The sequence below is a fragment of the Prunus avium genome, chromosome 4 (genome assembly GCF_965620075.1).
Source record: "Prunus avium chromosome 4, drPruAviu1.hap1.1, whole genome shotgun sequence".
In the NCBI taxonomy this organism is placed as follows: domain Eukaryota; kingdom Viridiplantae; phylum Streptophyta; class Magnoliopsida; order Rosales; family Rosaceae; genus Prunus; species Prunus avium.
Window position 1 is genome coordinate 37,798,774 of NC_142287.1, and position 16,775 is coordinate 37,815,548.

At 37.5% G+C, this 16,775-nt stretch overlaps 4 protein-coding genes across 4 annotated transcripts; 1 reads left to right on the forward strand and 3 right to left on the reverse strand.

Moving 5' to 3' along the window:
* Positions 1-2,217: 2,217 nt before the first annotated feature.
* Positions 2,218-3,448, reverse strand: LOC110771628 (CASP-like protein 2B1). Its single transcript, XM_021975956.2, has 3 exons — positions 3,061-3,448; positions 2,840-2,972; positions 2,218-2,663 (listed from the first exon to the last, which is right to left on the reverse strand). The coding sequence occupies exons 1-3, from the start codon at positions 3,282-3,284 to the stop codon at positions 2,406-2,408; spliced, it is 615 nt and encodes a 204-aa protein (XP_021831648.1). The 5' UTR covers positions 3,285-3,448; the 3' UTR covers positions 2,218-2,405.
* Positions 3,449-5,390: 1,942 nt separating this feature from the next.
* Positions 5,391-6,234, reverse strand: LOC110771626 (PLASMODESMATA CALLOSE-BINDING PROTEIN 5-like). The gene is made up of 3 exons (XM_021975953.2): positions 6,013-6,234; positions 5,659-5,913; positions 5,391-5,548 (listed from the first exon to the last, which is right to left on the reverse strand). The coding sequence occupies exons 1-3, from the start codon at positions 6,080-6,082 to the stop codon at positions 5,514-5,516; spliced, it is 360 nt and encodes a 119-aa protein (XP_021831645.1). The 5' UTR covers positions 6,083-6,234; the 3' UTR covers positions 5,391-5,513.
* A 1,322-nt stretch (positions 6,235-7,556) lies between these two features.
* Positions 7,557-9,910, reverse strand: LOC110771625 (structural maintenance of chromosomes protein). The gene is made up of 5 exons (XM_021975952.2): positions 9,242-9,910; positions 8,766-8,984; positions 8,397-8,495; positions 8,139-8,243; positions 7,557-8,003 (listed from the first exon to the last, which is right to left on the reverse strand). Exons 1-5 carry the CDS (start codon positions 9,734-9,736, stop codon positions 7,785-7,787), a joined length of 1,137 nt encoding a protein of 378 aa, XP_021831644.2. The 5' UTR covers positions 9,737-9,910; the 3' UTR covers positions 7,557-7,784.
* An 862-nt stretch (positions 9,911-10,772) lies between these two features.
* Positions 10,773-16,644, forward strand: ADA2B (ADA2 2B). Its single transcript, XM_021976011.2, has 13 exons — positions 10,773-11,313; positions 11,923-11,978; positions 12,222-12,403; positions 12,875-12,940; positions 13,083-13,208; positions 13,294-13,369; positions 13,785-13,848; positions 13,937-13,995; positions 14,095-14,208; positions 14,526-14,742; positions 15,130-15,340; positions 15,741-16,007; positions 16,350-16,644. The coding sequence occupies exons 1-13, from the start codon at positions 11,264-11,266 to the stop codon at positions 16,539-16,541; spliced, it is 1,680 nt and encodes a 559-aa protein (XP_021831703.1). The 5' UTR covers positions 10,773-11,263; the 3' UTR covers positions 16,542-16,644.
* The last annotated feature ends 131 nt before the right edge of the window (positions 16,645-16,775 follow it).

Consider the following 16,775-nt stretch of genomic DNA (forward strand, 5'->3'; position numbering starts at 1 on the left):
GTTGTAGAATGCTGTGGAAAAAAGAAGGTCAACGAAAGTAGTTTGATTTGTATACTCGTTTTGGTAATGTATTACTTGTTTCGTTATCTATTAGATTTCGGGTTCCTCTGTATACTTATGCACCGTCAGCGTTTGAGGCACGTGTCGACCACGGTCCACCACGCCACTCATTCTTTACGCTTTTTATTTATATTATAATATAAATTCAAAAATATCAAAAATAAAAATATCATTAGTCTAAAATCTAATTGATACCTTTTCAATTATTTTTTCATTAATTCTTATATTATGTTTTGTTGAATTGATTAACATAATTTTTTTTAAGTGCACACATTTATCCCACAATGTAAATTTGTCATCAGAATTAATTATGTTTTGAATTATCGCGGTAATTGTTTGGTTGTCTAAATTGTGCAATCCGTTATTTTAAGGAAACTATAAATTGCCTCATGGTTTGTTATTGTAAATGATTAACTAGTATGTTATATTATAAGAAAAAGAAAAAGAAAATCTTATATTGTACCAATATTCTTTACTAAAAATAGTTGTATATGAGCCTCCACACCTTTCCTTCAGCGCCCGACCCCTTTCAACGAGAAACACTTATATGAAATAGAGATAGCAATATTTTATTATTTCTAACCAATCATAGTATGACACGCTTGTTAACTTTTTCACATGACAAACTGTGATTGGCCAAAAATAACAAAACAGTGTTATCCCCGTTTCATACAAGTTTTTCTGGCCCCCACCCTCTACCCTCCCTTTCCCTCCTCTCCTCCTCATCGCTCTTCCCTCTAAAACCCACGATTGCGAGTTGATTTAATTTTCCTTCCATGGCTTCCCATCCCCTCCTTCCCTCCCTACCCCTTCTCACCATCCCCTACCTCAGTTTTTTTCCCTCATATTTCTTTTTTGCTTTGATTTTGTGCGGTTCTTTTGTTTTTGTAGGTGTTTTGGTTTGGTTTGGTTTATTATTTTTTTTTAAAGATTCAGGAGTTCATGTATAGGTCTATTCTAGATCTATACTTTTCCCGAGGACTGACAATTGGTTTTGGTCGACTTGGGTGATTTTGCTGGAACTCTTGTGTATCTTGGAGGTTGTTGAAGCAGCCACCGTGAAACACCATTGTCGTCATGATTTAGTTGCTCTTTTTGGCCCACATACACTGGGTTTTAGCTCATGTTCCGAGTTTGGAATTACAATAACGGAAATTGACGGTTTGTGTGGGTTCAGATTTAGCGGGTGCGGCACTAAGGGTTTAGTTGGTATGGCGCTTTGGATCTCTTTGGGGGTCAGAGAGGATGTGAAGTTGTGGTCCTGTTTTTCTTTGTATGTTTTAGTCTATTACTCATTAGGATTTTCTTAGTTTGTATTTTACTTTCGGCTGAGATACGGATCAGTCGTTTCTACTGTTGCACAGTGGATCTATATTGTTAGTTTGAGTACAAGTCCTTCGAGCTGCTAAATCAGGAGTTTGAATATTTGTTGGTTTAAGCACAAATTTCTCCAGATTCATTTGGTCACTGGAGATATTGTACCCATTTCGACACTTTTGTGGCTTTGTACTATGTTCTATTTCTTCAATAAATACTATCGCTTTATTTAAAAATTTAAAAAAAAAGAGTTGTATATGTTTAGAACAAAAAAAAAAAAGTTGCATATGATCGATAAATAAAATATACAGCCCCTAATTGAAAATGGGGTATCAATTTATTTAACAAATAAAAATAGTAAATGATGTTAGTTATTAGGCATTTGAAAGTTCAACTCTTATCAATGGGGTTTAGTTTAGTGAAAAAAGTCTTAATTTGCAAATCACTAGTATTTAGTTCAATGAAAAAAGTCTAATTTACAGATCAGTGGTCTTCGATTCGAACCTCTGTGGCACTTGACACTGTGTATGAGTAAATCTCCCTCCCAACCCTCAAACCTATAGTTTCTTCTATATATACAAGCTTTCGGGTTATTGTCTAATGCAAGTCTTTGTATATGGTCTATTAGCTTGGGGTACTGTTAGCAAGTAGATACACTTTTGCTAAACACATGCAGCTAATTAAGTTCAATTATCACAACACAAGAAAGCCAAGGTGAGAGGTTTGAGAAGTCCTCCTGCAACAGAGCTTGTAATTAATTAAGGCAGCTCTAATGTTACATTGACCACTTGATATTATAGTTCCAAGTTCAATGATGGTTCATCAAGAAAGAATAAACTCTACAAGAACATACTGGCCTCATCAATTTATTGTAAGAATTCAAAGGCAGCAAAAGCCTACATTTTTATCATCACCGTCCGTCTCATCATCACACATAAGAAGTGACTAGTTTTAGTTACAAAGTAGTGGTTGGTGTTTTGTTGGGGTCTTTGTGGTTCCTAGAAGAAGGCTGGCTAGACCTAGACCCCCTACCACCTGGTGGCGCCGCTGCTCTTGCTCTTGTTGCCACCATACAAGCGGAAGAGATTGAAAGCAGAAATGCAAGAGAGCACCACAGTGCTCAGACTAACTAATAAAGCGCTTGCAATTCCCTCCCCAACTTGGTTGCAGAACTTGTCATACATATTGCATATCTTCATCCATTGCAGCTCTGACTGCCCCAACTTGGCAAACACCGCAGATTGCGCTGCAGCTCCTACTGCAGCCACACTCACATATGCCATCACCTACACAAACCCATTAACAAATTAATGATTTCTAATTAAGTACCAAATTCTGATTAATGATTTCTAATTAAGTACCAATTTCTAATTCACACAGTTATTTCTAATTAACTACCAAGGCAATAATAATTAGTACCAAAAGGAGCTACTTAATTAATCAAGATGCAATGTAATGATACCTGATCACCAGAGAAAATGATCCAAGCTATGGGCTTGCTGAAGAGCACGTTTCCTCTAACCATGCTCACAACACAGCGCAGCACTTGCACCAGAGAGTATGCAGCGACTATCCCATTGGCTATCACCAAAAACCTACATAACAAAACGTGAATAAAAAATTGCCTCAAAGAGGAAAACAGAAACATGGGGGATTTAGAACAGAGGAGCATTGGAGATGTACACAAGAGCTTTCATGTCAGTGAATTTTGCTTTCTTCTGGATTGTGAAGATCTCTTTGACCTGGGTATCAGTTCCCACAAGAGCAGCAGCAATGACTCCTAAACCACAGATCACACACCTCAAAACCAACTCTGCCACCCTCACTCTCCGATCAATCACTTTTAAATTGGTGCTGTGATACACCGGAACATTCCCAGGACTAACACCAACACCCAAGTAGCTCATTCTTCCCAAATATGAAAAACCAGTCCTAAAAGCCTAAAACTTTGCTCAACAAGTTGAAAAAGAAGCAAAAGCAAGCAAGAACAAAACTCTCACACCCACACAACAGTAGTACCCCACCCAGCAATATGCACTATCATCACTCAGCCCACCTACCTTCAACTTCCCACTACTTTATATAGGCGCTCAGAAAAGCCTTCTTTTTTCTTTAATATTATAAAGTTCCAACCTTTTTCTTGTTGGGTTTTTTTTTTCCCTTTCTTATTCTATAAATTCCGAAAATATTATATTTGGTGATTGGAGCTTTGCTGCCAGCATAGCATGCAAGGCCTGCCAAGTGGTGAAAGACAGAGGCGCTTGTTATTAGGGGGAAAGGGCGCCTCACCATTCACTTAATTTAGCTTAGGGACATTAAATGGAGCCTCACCTTACCTCTGGTTCTCTGCATTTATTAAACATAGTGGTGGCCTGGGATCTTTTGGGGGAGTTTTTCTTTTATTATTATTTATTTTATGAAATTTTCTCCCTATAATTTGTTTCTAGGAAGAGGCAATATTTGCTTGCTCCAAGGAAGGAGTTAGATAAGGTGAGGAACTTAAATTCTACCATTAATAAATGATGTCTGTTTCTGGTGGTGGAATTCATGATGACCCATTTCTACCATTAGAGTTAAAAAGATTAAAGGAAGACGCAAAGTTGGATTATGGTGGTGGGGTCATTTTGAATTTTGTTGTGTTGATCTGTGCTTAGTTAGTGGGTCCCTGTCGGTTTTTCCATGGTAGGTAAGGTTTTTGTATGTGAGATGAGAGATGAGGGATGAGGGTAGCATGAAGAAAGAAAGTTGGTGTTTGCTTCTTCTCACCACCACCAGTCACTAATACTGGGGACTATGAACTATATAGACTACGGACTATGGAGCCATTTCTGCCTGCCTTCCTACTCAATTCACATTAACAGTAAAAGAGCTTCACTAATACTATGGACTATGGACACACTGTTCATAAATCTACATCCAATTTCACTTGCAAGTAATGTCTCAAAACTATATCACAACAATAATAATTCAGATTACACATATAAATGGGAAGTGATTATATTAAATTTTGAAATAAGATAACTTATTAGGAGCCGTGTTTGGATTGGTATTTGATTGATATTTGGATTGGAATTGAGAGGAGGAGAGGGATGGCATGGAGGCAACTGTTGTTGATGACCCTGCTCTAGCATCTTTCTCTGTGCCCATTGATAACATACATACTCATATGGGATCTGATTGATTGGGTTAGTCTTTTCATGTAGAGCTAGCTTAGCTATTATGAGTATCTATGCATGTGAAAGTGACTATGCACACCCGTGCCATCTTCTTTTAATGACTGCCTGCTCATAATATACAGGGAGAGAGGTTAGAATTGGGAGAGGAGAGGCTAGCTATTAGCTATTTTGTGACCTGACTCACAGCCCATATCTCTGCTCCACCACTTGATCATAACCCTTTTATCTTTCATTTTTTATATTTTGGTTAGAAATCAATCAACTGAGTTGAAGTCTAGAATGTGAAAAACATGTTCCAGTTTCTGGGTATGGGCCAAGCTGCAGCTCAACCTAGCCCAAACCTTGCATGCTTTTGTCAAAGGAGAAACTCGGGCCTAGTAGTATAGTTGGGCCAGTTTCAGGGTTATCCTGGCATTCTATAGTGTGGAGGTCTTATCTAAAGCCTTAAGGTGAGGTCATATCTCTTAATTGTTGGATTAGGCTAACGAATTTGATCTATCGGCTAACAAATTTGATCTAACGATTAAGAGATAGGGTCTCACTAAAGAACCATACATAAGGCCCTCACTATAGAATTCGTTTTTTCTCAAAGCAGAAACTGCGGCCTGGTATAAAGCATAATTGGGGCAAATCTTTGAATCCAAAGGTCCACCAACAAGTGTAAAGTAATGCATCGACCACAGCCCCAAACAATTTTGTTTTTTGTTTTTAATTTATAATTTATATATATATAATAGACATAGCTAGCTAAGAGTAAAAGAGTCAATGCATCGACCATAGCAGTCCTGGAAATAATCAAATGAATTAAAGCAGAGCAGAGCTCAGTGAGAGTGAATGGAAACTCAAAAATAATTTTAATTGGATCTGTATGTGATACATACATAGTGATAATACCACAAATGCAAATCCTCTCTTTTTAACTTGTTTCACTGGAAATCCAAATCCTCCCCCACGCTTTCATCAAGGAAGGTACTCAAACTTGCACGAATTATGACCTGTGACCCACCCAAGCACAAAAATAAGAAGAAGAAGAAGAAAGAAAAAGAATTACGGTATGTATATAAGATAAATCCAATGCAAGCTGAAATGAATAATGAATTATTACTTGGATCAAGGGCAGTGACGAAAGCAGCAGCATTGAAGTAGCAAGTCCCTCCTTGCTGCTTCAACTTTTGATAGTAATTGTTGAAGGCGTAAGAGGCGTGGTGCTGTAGAGTGTTGGGCAAGTAGCATGCTTGGTTTTCTTGGATCTTACTGCAGTCTGCTCCTCCCACTTGACAAGCCCAATTAAGCGCCATTTGCAGCTCCTCGTCTGGGGTCTGCTCATCGGCTATGCACCATTCCTCCTCCAACTGCCCTCCTTTCATTTTACAACAACAACAGCAACAACACAAGGCAATTAAAAGAGCTCTTTATTATTAAATAGAATAAATAATGACGAGACGAGTTTAATTACTACCACATCTTTGTGGTGTTTGAGCCAAAAACATGAGAGCTAGCAGAATCCATAGCAGCAAAGTAGAAGACATTGTTTTCAAGTTTCAACTCAACAAAAACTTGTAACTGCCGCAATTCAAACATCTCTATAGTATTTATGGAGCAACCAAACCAACTTGGGCCACGAGATTCTCATCTCATCTTTAAAAAGAAAAAGCTCAAATCAAAGTAACATGCTATCCTATATGCGTTCCTTCAATTCTACGCAATAACGAATCAAATCTAAGACTAATATATACTCTCTCTCTCTCTCTCTCTCTCTCTCTCTCTCTCTCTCTACAATGCCTAAAGTGCCCTCATCCTTGCAATTTGCAATGGCTTTGCTTTTCAATATTTTTAAAATGAGCCACCGCCAACCGAGGCACAAACAAGCTATATGCACTTTTGCTAAGTTACATTTGGGTCCAATCCAAGAGTGATCGCTTCCTCGTGTATTACCTACCCTCAAACTAACTTGTAATAGAATACAATGTCATGAAGCACTCGTGTCATGCATCTATCTTTCCTACTTGCAACTTGCCAACACAAAAAACAATGGCCTTAATTCCCTTTTTGTTCCTCTCTTGGTTTAACATATATACGCTTCAGTCTCATCCCTATCCTCCAATCTCCATCTCTCTTTCTCTACAGTCTACCCTCTAATTTAATGGCTCCTTGGTTTTTGTTTATCCTTGTTTCTGCTCTCTTCCCACTTTCCCCACAGGTCCACGGTCTCAACTACACCGACGTGCAAGCGGCAGTTACGGATATGAGATCAAAGTCTTACTATGGATTTGCAATTCTTCTGCAGATGCTAAACAGCACGTCGCAACCATACCGGTCCTTAACTTTCTTGATGCCAGGTGACTCCCAATTATCTGAATCCCCAATATCAGTAGACCATCTCCAAGATTTCCTGATAAGTCACGCTGTCACAACGCCTCTCCTTTTCAATGACTTTTTACATTTTCCAACCGGGAGCCTTATACCGTCTGGTGTCGAGAACAAGATGATCAGAATCAACAACCGCGGCAGAGCTAACTTCTTTGTCAACAATGCGCATATTGTCACACCCAATATTTGCCAGAACTCTTACATTAAGTGCCATGGAATTGATACTGTAATTCAGTACGAGAATAGCTCATACATAAATAGCTAAATGAATCCAACATCATGCTGGTTCAACTTACAGACCCCTACTAGTACTACACTAATGCTATGAATCCTCTCTGCCTTTAGTTAAGGTCTTTATTCTGTCCATGTACGGTCTTGCATGTTAGTTATACAAATATTAATCTTCAAGAAAAGTTCTAATCCTACTCCACAAACACATATAACGACCAGATCAAACCACAGTAGATTAAACTGCATTTATCCTTCTCCCCAATGAATCTATTCCAATTACAGTTTAATTTGTGTTCAGTAAAGAATGCTAAAGAATTCCTCATTTGATTCATTGAACACAAAGAAACATGTTACTGAACTAGAATAGACAGTTTATTATGTAGCAGATAAAGGGACTTTCAGTAACAAAAAAGACTTTGTTATTCATGTTCTTCACGTGCACCATGTACAACCACTCACCAGTAAATTCAACACCCTTTAAGAACGCACAAACTCTTCTACTGTGAAGGGACTTTCACCTTTTGGTCAGTATATCTTGTGCATAAGATGGTAGATTAGATACTGACCCCGATGAAGCAAAAGATGAAATAGGAACAGTACGAAACAAATTACTAACATATGACAGCGGATTTAGATAAATCTTTGATGAATTTGTTTTCCATAAGTTCGTCTGCCATCACCCAATCTCCGGTTTGCTTGAGTTATTCTGCTTTCTGCTTCGGGCTTCTGGGAACAATCAGAACTTTTGGACAACTTCTTGGCACAAAAGTTAAATCCAAACTCCATCTTGTTTTGAGATAAGCTTTCATGATGTCCATATGGAGAGTCATAGCCCATCTCATCAAATTCCTGCAAAAATTCAACCCTATTTCAAACATTTATGACTTGCAATCAATCTGGAAAAGCATGCAGGGTTTATCAGTTCTATAGGAGACTATTAGAACCAAACAAACATGTAATAGATAAAACAAAATTAAATGTGACCTTGGACTTTGTTTTAGCATAATAGGGTGTCAAGCAAGGATTTAAATCCTTCAGGAACATGTCATCTGGACTACCAGGGCTGGTTGGATCACCAGAGCTGAACTCCTGTTTGAATGAACAGATCATTAGTGAAAAGGAAGTAGGAAATGTAAATTGACTTGAACATCACTTTGTCTATTACATTTGTAAATCTAAGATCATTCGGCCCTAGCTGTCTATTACATTTTCCAATTTATTACTTTATCAAGGTGTGCTTACAACAGAATTGGAAGGTTCATTGTCATCATATGTTGGGGTTCTTGGAGAACTGTCATCACGTTGAAAACGTGCCCTAACTGAACATTTATCTGCCTTCACCTGCTCAATGAATATAACATTTGTCAGCAAAATCTAAGACAAAAACTAAAAGTAAATAAATAAAACCCGGACCAGCATCTAGTTCCCTTTGAATTCAGTAAGCATAGCATTCCACAGAGAAGAGAACATTATAGTCATAATGGATGCTACATCTAACAGATGAACATGACCATTTACAAGCTATTTAGTTGGAAAGAATCCTCTAACAGTAGAATATTGCATTACGACGTAAAAGGATCAATTAAAAAGTGAAAAGGTGAATGGCAATACCTCAGCAAGATCCTCTGCAAGGCACTGAAGCTGTCCAGTAAGGGAAGTGACCTGCCTTTGAAGATTTGGGATTACTTGTTTCGCTTGCTTCAGCTCTGACCCCTGCTTCTCTAACATCTCTTGAAGCTGGGAATTCATAACATCTGGAAACAAAATCGCATTCTTTAATGATTTGATTTCTTCCCTTTGCTTCAAACACAAATCCTTCAATTTATCCACCTGCACTTTCCAAACAAGTCCACCGCCTCATTATTTCTCTATTACAAAAACCGCACTCAAATTGGCCCAATTTATTACTGTCCAATTCAAATTTAAAAGGTCTGGACTTTACTGCTGAATTGTTTCAAAAGTTTGAAATCTGTGACACTAATTTGTACTTAATAAATGTAAACGCAGAGTTAACAAAAAAAAAAAAAATCAAAATTTAAAGTTCAACCTTATTATCCGCGCAAAAAAGAAAGGACAAAATGACTCACTTCTCTGTTCTTTTCTTGAAGCATCAACTTGAGCTCGGCAATCTCCACTTCTTGCTCCTTATTCAGATTCAAAAGCTCTCTCTCACTTCTTAACACCATGGCCAGCGTCCTGGTGTTCCCTTTTACCTCAGTCAACGCTTTGACCTCCTTTTTCTTATCTGACGACGTCGTCCCTGTTCCTTTCCCAAAGAGCTTCCTACCCAACGCCGTTAAATTCGAACCCGTCCCGTTCCTGGCCGTATTTTTCAAGTCGCCAGCGATTAGATCGGACGGAATCACCAAGCCCGTGGCCTTAATTGGTTTAGCCTTGGACGTGGATCGCTTTTCCATGAACTTTTTCATCATTGTGGCGATGTTGGGATCCGACGCCTTAGATTTGACGACGGCTCGTGAGGATGTGGGGAGCTTGAGCTCAGTGGAAGACGAGGGGTCGGAGAAGTGCGACGAGGTTGAGGAGCGTGCATCGTACGAACTGTACCGCGACGAAGGCTTCATTGTAAGGCACTGAGCCGACTTACTGAGCTCTGCTAGTGCTAGGGTTTCTGAGGATGAGGGAGGAACTGAGCGACTACTGGAGAGTATTTGAAGTTGGAATTGAATTATTGAATGGTTTTGAAAAAGAGAAGAAGGAGCTCCAGGACACGTGGCGATGTCAGCAGCTGTGTCTTGCCGCTGTCTCAATTCAAATTTTTGCGCCCATCCGCGCCGTCATCCTTGGGGCTCGTTTGAGGGCGCCTCGTTTAATTACTAAGTCCCCCTAGCTCATTTTCTATATTACGGTAATACCATTGCCAGCCTTAGACATCAAACGGCGTGTCGTCTCAGTGGTGTTCGCTTAGATCTGTGCACTGAATATGTGGTGGATAGTAATTTCGCGTCTCCAAATATTTGGTTTCGCTGTCCAATTCTTTTCTAAAATTGTTCAAAGTATAAATCTAATTCGCAAAGAATAGATCTTTTTTCTATTTTTACGTACACTTGAAAATACTTGTGATCTACATTAAAAAAATCTTAACCACTTGATTAATCTATTTCATGTTAGCTATATTAGATTATAAAATAAATTCACCATTTTTTAATCTAACATGGGAAAAAAACTGTGTTGGAGTTAGATGAAAATTAGGACGTGGGGACACCTTGTGGTATTTACCCAAAAATAAAAAATAGGGTGTTGATTAAAACAAAGTTAAAAAAACACAGATCTCATTTAAGATAGGGAATGATAAATGATACAATATAAAAGGTTAGCATTAATTATATTAGTTTAATTATGTATGTCGACTTACATAAATAAACTTTATTACATTAATTAAATGATTAAGATTTTTTTAAATGCTCGTTAATGCACTGATGTCAAATGTAGAAATTCGGGATCCGTATATTTAATATCCGCGGTCGTTTAAGGATTTTACAACAAAAAAAGTTGTTCTTGAGGACCAATCCACTCCAAGCGAAATGGACAAGTTCAGCATCCAAAACTGACAAACCCAGTTACTTACTGTTCAAAACCGCTCGGCCCAAATCAAGTCCATCTCTAATATTCATCTGAGTTTTTTCTTTCAGACCAAATAAAACTTCTTATTTTCTTGTCCGGCAAACATCATTTTCTTTCCAAACAAACACAAACGGAAGTACCCCAAATAAAAACCCCAAGCTCGGGGTCTCTTGTCCTCCCAGTAAATTAGTGCAGTAGAGTCGTAGTCAGTTTACAGAAAAATTCAGAAACAGACAATATATGCTGCCCCTAAAAGCTTGAGCATTTATGACACACAAAAACCCGAATACCTAAATCTTCAGAAAGGAGAGAAAATCTCACAAATGTCTGAATTTCTGAACTGACCCGTTGATCCCCATTCGAAAAACTATCAAACCCAATTACAGTAGTTCAAATTGTTTGGGGGTTTAAGTCCTTGTATGGATATACCAAGTCGTTGTGCTTCTTGTTTATATAAGTGCGTTTGAACAGACACACTTAAAGCAGGTGCTGCTGCTCGTGAGCTCGCTCAGCTTCAGGAATCAACAATGGGTCGTTCTCGTGGAAACTTTCATTCTGATGAGGACCCCACTCAAAGGTTTTAGTTGGTTTTAATTAAAATGTTATTCTTTTCCGTAAATTATTAGTTAAAGTAGCATTCAACCTTGCGTGGTTAGGGATTTTTATTTTGTGTGTTTTTATTTTGGGGGTCAAAATCTGCATTTGGGTACGTTTTGGAGCTTTGATTGTGTGGTTCTGCTGAATGAAAACGTCGATAAGTTGTTAAACTGGTATACTGGAGAATAACTGTGTAGTCAACTGGAAGAGCCAATCCCATATATGCTAGCTCATGACCAGGAAAATGTATAGAACGGGGTAATGTAAAAAGGGACTGCATATTCTTACCTAAACTTTTAGTCAATCGCACATGACTTGTGGGATTTTCATTTTCCCGGAAAATACAGGCAAGCCCACTTAGCAAGTGATAATTCTACAAATGCGTTTTGCTTTACTTTTTCTTTATTAGTCTTATTTTAGTTCACATTTTTTTTTCTGCCATTGGGACCTTCAGGCTGCCTGTGTCCTATCCTATGACAGAATCCTTTACTCAACATCCATCTTTCATAACTTGGACCATACTGATGTTTCATTATCTTTTCGGGACATATATGAAGTTTTATCTGAATACCAACTTTTGATCAAGCAGATCAAGGAGAAAAAAGAATGCATCCACTGGAGAAAACTTAGAATCTTCAGCAGCAGGTACTTTTCACACCATCATGTAGTTCTGAATTGAATTTGTTAAAAGTGGGATATTGCAAATGGTTTGTATAACTTTTGCTGTTTCAACTTCTTGTTATAGTGGTATTATGATATTGTAATCATGTCAAGGAAGAATTACTCTACACTCTTTGTTTATTGACATATGCCTCCAAAAATAATTATTCATTCTAATTCATTCTTTATTTCATCTTAAATTTTGTTTTAAACTTTCAAAATTTCCAGGCGCAGGTCAGGTAACAAGTGAAGGGAAAAGGGCTTACCACTGCAATTATTGCAACAAAGACATTACGGGGAAGATCCGAATCAAGTGTTGTATGTGCCCTGATTTTGACCTATGTATAGAGTGTTTTTCTGTTGGAGCTGAGCTGACATCTCATAAAAGCAATCACTCTTACAGGGTTATGGTTAGTATTAAGAAACCGTCTCATTTTTCTTATATCTTGTTAAATAGAGTCCTCTGTGGTTCTTATTTATTGGCAGACTATGTGAATCAAGTGTTGTGTAACATAGAAATGAGCTTATCCCTGTTTAACGAATTCTCTAAAAACTAAAGTTAGGCATCCTTTTTCTCTATGAAGTTGAGAGGAATGCTATCATCTAATACTTTTTCTTTTGACTTACCCTTTCAACAAATATTCATCATATCTAACTGAAACTCTGTTTGTAAATGCTTTTCCAAAGGTAAATAGAAAGTGCACTCAATCATTTATTTTTTAACATGTTATGATTGTCAGCCAATAAAGTTGCTAGTCTAGTTTTATCCAGTTATGATGCAATGTTTTAAATTAGTGACTTTGGACAATAAAATGTAGCCCTCTTTGCACTTAAGTTTTTATTTATTTATTTATTACATATATATATTTCCCTTTCAACAGGACGATTTATCTTTCCCGCTTATTTGCCCAGACTGGAATGCAGATGATGAAATACTGCTTCTGGAGGTACTTTGTTTTGTTTTTAATCCCTCAAATAAAGTTGCTACTGATCCTTTTTCTATCTTTTCAACAATGTATTTGGACTTCGGGGGTAAAATTTGACTTGTATCCAATTTCAATCTTTGTTATATAAATTCCCTTATTGCAGGCAACCGAAATGTATGGATTGGGGAACTGGGCTGAAGTTGCTGAGCATGTTGGGACAAAGAGTAAAGAACAATGTATAGAACACTACACAAATGTTTATTTGAACTCGCAGCGCTTTCCTGTTCCGGTATGATGCATTTTGAACAAGTCAGGTCTCTTTCAATCTTAACCTTTCACAAAAATAATCAAGTTCTGGAATGTTTGTGTTCAAGGACATGTCTCATGTAGAAGGAAAAAATAGAAAGGAGCTTCTTGCTATGGCTAAAGGGCATGGAGAGGACAAGAAAGGTTAGTGATAATTACTTCCTCTCAATGTTTGGTATCTCTGTTTCCTTACATTCTGAACTGTTAGCATGCATTAACAAAGTTATTTTCATATACCGGACTTTTAGACAGGCATATATGTTGGCTGATGTTCTGTTCTGCCCAATTAAAGTTCTAGTCTCCCATGCTATGTATAGAACTGTTCCTCATAGTATAATGATAATTCTCATGGAAGACATAGTCTAGATCAATTTCCTGCATTCAGTTTCCCTATATTTATATTCTTTTAAAATAACAAAGAACATTGAATTTTCGTGAATTAGGCGGCCCATACTTTGTAGTTTATGTATGACTTCTGGTTGTTTTGGTTATATTCTCTTTCATTTTATTCTTCTTAGTGTTAGTTTTTCTTATTATCAAATACTTGTGACTGTTGTAGGATTTCCTATGCTGGGGGATCATAGTTTGAAGGAGGAATCTCCATTTTCTCCTTCAAGAACCAAGTATGGTCATCATTCCCACAAAATAATGATATTAGACTACTAGTACACATATGGTACATTTTAATGGGAATCTTCTTGATTTACTCAGAGCGGAAGATATGCACAAAGGTGGCCATTCTAGCCGTTTACTGTCTAGCATCAATACTGGTCAGATAAGATCTATTCTTGACTCCCTGTTTATGATTGATCAAATATAGATGATCTTGGACGTTTCTCAGGTTTATTCCTTTCTTTCTTATACTTCAGATGCAGAATCTGGACTTCGCTCTAGTGGTGCAAGTGTGGCAGCAGCAGCTGGTAACAAGAAGCCATCCAACATGGCCCAGGTTAAAGATGGTCCTGGTGTCATTAAAGTGGAAGGTGATACAAAATTTTCACCAATAGATTGCAACTAGCATGTTGTTTTTTTTTTTGGGTCAAGTCCTAACAAAATCTGACACAAGTTTAAACACTATGGCTGAAGCAATGCTGGTTGTACTCTGTGTGTGTGTGTTTGTGTTTTCAGGTAAATCCATTGACTGGTGTTAATTTTGACAACACAAGAATAATTTATCCTGTGTACATCACAAACTTCTAGTCATCTACTAAATGAATATTAAGAAGTTACAAGAATTGGGGTGGGATCCATAATTTACTGGTAATAGGTTATCTAATTTTGTTTCTATTGCTTATGGCAGAACCTCAAGCAGATAGAAAAGGGAAGAAACCAAGTTCTTTGGGGAGTGCGGGCCCTTCTTTAGTCGAGTTGAGTGGTTATAACGTCAAAAGGCAGGAGTTCGATCCCGAATATGATAATGATTCTGAGCAGCTATTGGCGGACATGGAATTTAAGGATACTGACACTGAGGATGAGCGTGATCTGAAGTTAAGAGTGTTGCGAATCTATTCAAAAAGGTAGCTCACTAAGTTGATTTTGGTACATATTTATACCTAGATTAGTATTATAATTCATTTATTTTTTGGAACTTGAAGTAGGCAAAACGCAGACCAAATTAGGAATAAGTGAAGAAAAGTAAATTGATTAAAAAAAAAGGAATTTAGTCATTAATGCAAATTGCAATGGATGAGGATTCTGTTTTATGTGGCTTCTTTTTCTGTTTCAATTTCCTCTTTTTGGGTTAAGAAAGAAATCTTGTTTTGCTGAATTTCTTTTTGTACTTTTGATCTACATTGAGGTTTTGTATATATACCAAGTAGCAATATAACATGAGATCTAACACAACAATTTTTGCTTAAAGCTATTGATTGTTTTGACCTTCATGAGGATAAACTTGTTCGCAGACTTGATGAGAGGAAGCGTAGAAAGGATTTCATACTAGAAAGAAATTTATTATATCCTAATCCTTTTGAGAAGGACCTATTGCCTGAAGAAAGGGCGATATGTCGACGTTATGATGTCTTCATGTGCTTCCATTCCAAGGAAGAGCATGAAGAATTACTTCAGACTGTTATTGCGGAGCATCGGACTATGAAAAGAATTCAAGAACTTAAGGTATGATACTTGGCTGACTTTGGACTTCTATATTTACTTGATTCCGTTATCTTATTTGAGAGCAAAATGCTCTTGGACGCTAATCCATTTTTCAGTTACCAATTGGAATATATTGTCCATACGCATATGCCAGAACTAATTTCAGTTCTCAAATCGCACATAACCAAAAACATTTCATGTAGAGGTGCCATGTCTTTCCTTTCAAACTGTAAACATGCATGTTTAATCTTAAAAGTTAGGATGCATGGTGTCGATTTTGTGTCCAATTGTTGGTTGCCTTTTCCCCTTAGATTATCATACTCTTTAAATCTATGAGCAGTTGTCTGATATATTTACAATGCACACACATGGGTATTGCTTTGTTGTTTCCTTCCACGAATCTTGTAATATAATCATGCAGGAAGCCCGAGCTGCTGGTTGCCGTACATCGGCCGAGGCAGATAGATATCTTGAGCATAAACGGAAAAAGGATGCTGAAGAAAATGCTCGCAGAGCAAAGGAAAGTGGGCAAGTTGGTCCGAGCAGTCAGGGAGGTCCAAATTTGTTTGTGTCCTCAGAGTCTGTTGACAAGGACTCAAACTCAAGGCCAGCTGGACAGGCTACTTCAAGCTCTGCCAGTGATATGGATATAATGGGATTTTATGGATCAGATTTACTGTCTGAAGCTGTAAGTATTCATTAATAACTTCCTAGTATGTCAACAAGTAAGCATAAGGACACAATTCTGGTTGTTCACTGTGTTCCTAGGGTTTACCAGTCAAGAAGAAGCGATCTCTAACTTGGCTGGATTGCATCTGTCCAGCCAAAATTAATCCAAATATATAGTTTTCATAATATGGTTTTTCCTTTTTCTGGATGTGACGTGGTACTGGATGCTGAGTCATCAAACTATTAGATATTACTTGTAGGACTGGATACAAAGCCAATGTACTTTGATTTCTAACCTATGTGACTTTTGTACTTGTACAAAGCCTTTTTCTGAAGCAATCTACTTTTTGTCCCATGGCAGGAGAAACGTCTCTGCAGCGAGATTAGGTTACCACCACCTGTTTTCCTCAAGATGCAAGAAGTTATTTCAATTGAAATCTTCAGCGGCAATGCCAGTAAAAAATCAGATGTCCATCACTTGTTCAAGATTGAACCTAGTAAAATCGACAGGGTTTATGACATGCTCGTGAAAAAGGGGATCACTCAGCCTTGATAATAGATACCATTTCGGGCTTCATGTTGTTTTTGTTGTAAATTGTTTGGATTTGTATCAGTTTTGTTCCAGAGAAATAACAAAATTGCAAATGCTGCTGCTATATCCTCGCCTTTCCATTTCAAAATTGCTTAGTTACCCTGTTATAATATCATTACAGAAAAATATGAAATATAAGCGCTATTTAATCAAGCCTTCTTTCTTTTGATCCAAAATACGGATGTATTACGATGT

Bases quoted from the DNA above. Each gene is read 5' to 3' on its own strand.
- LOC110771625 (XM_021975952.2), bottom strand. From the start codon at position 9,736: ATGAAGCCTTCGTCGCGGTACAGTTCGTACGATGCACGCTCCTCAACC. The intron at 8,985-9,241 runs GTGAGTCATTTT...TGGAAAGTGCAG, and splicing joins TTCAAGAAAAGAACAGAGAA to GTGGATAAATTGAAGGATTT. The intron at 8,004-8,138 runs GTCACATTTAAT...GAATTTTTGCAG, and splicing joins ATGCTAAAACAAAGTCCAAG to GAATTTGATGAGATGGGCTA.
- LOC110771628 (XM_021975956.2), bottom strand. From the start codon at position 3,284: ATGAGCTACTTGGGTGTTGGTGTTAGTCCTGGGAATGTTCCGGTGTAT. The intron at 2,973-3,060 runs GTACATCTCCAA...TTTGTTATGTAG, and splicing joins ACTGACATGAAAGCTCTTGT to GTTTTTGGTGATAGCCAATG. The intron at 2,664-2,839 runs GTATCATTACAT...GGGTTTGTGTAG, and splicing joins TCATTTTCTCTGGTGATCAG to GTGATGGCATATGTGAGTGT.
- ADA2B (XM_021976011.2), top strand. From the start codon at position 11,264: ATGGGTCGTTCTCGTGGAAACTTTCATTCTGATGAGGACCCCACTCAA. The intron at 14,209-14,525 runs GTGATACAAAAT...TGCTTATGGCAG, and splicing joins TGGTGTCATTAAAGTGGAAG to AACCTCAAGCAGATAGAAAA. The intron at 14,743-15,129 runs GTAGCTCACTAA...ACTTGTTCGCAG, and splicing joins TTGCGAATCTATTCAAAAAG to ACTTGATGAGAGGAAGCGTA.
- LOC110771626 (XM_021975953.2), bottom strand. From the start codon at position 6,082: ATGTCTTCTACTTTGCTGCTATGGATTCTGCTAGCTCTCATGTTTTTG. The intron at 5,914-6,012 runs GTAGTAATTAAA...GTAAAATGAAAG, and splicing joins TCAAACACCACAAAGATGTG to GAGGGCAGTTGGAGGAGGAA. The intron at 5,549-5,658 runs GTAATAATTCAT...GGTGGGTCACAG, and splicing joins CGTCACTGCCCTTGATCCAA to GTCATAATTCGTGCAAGTTT.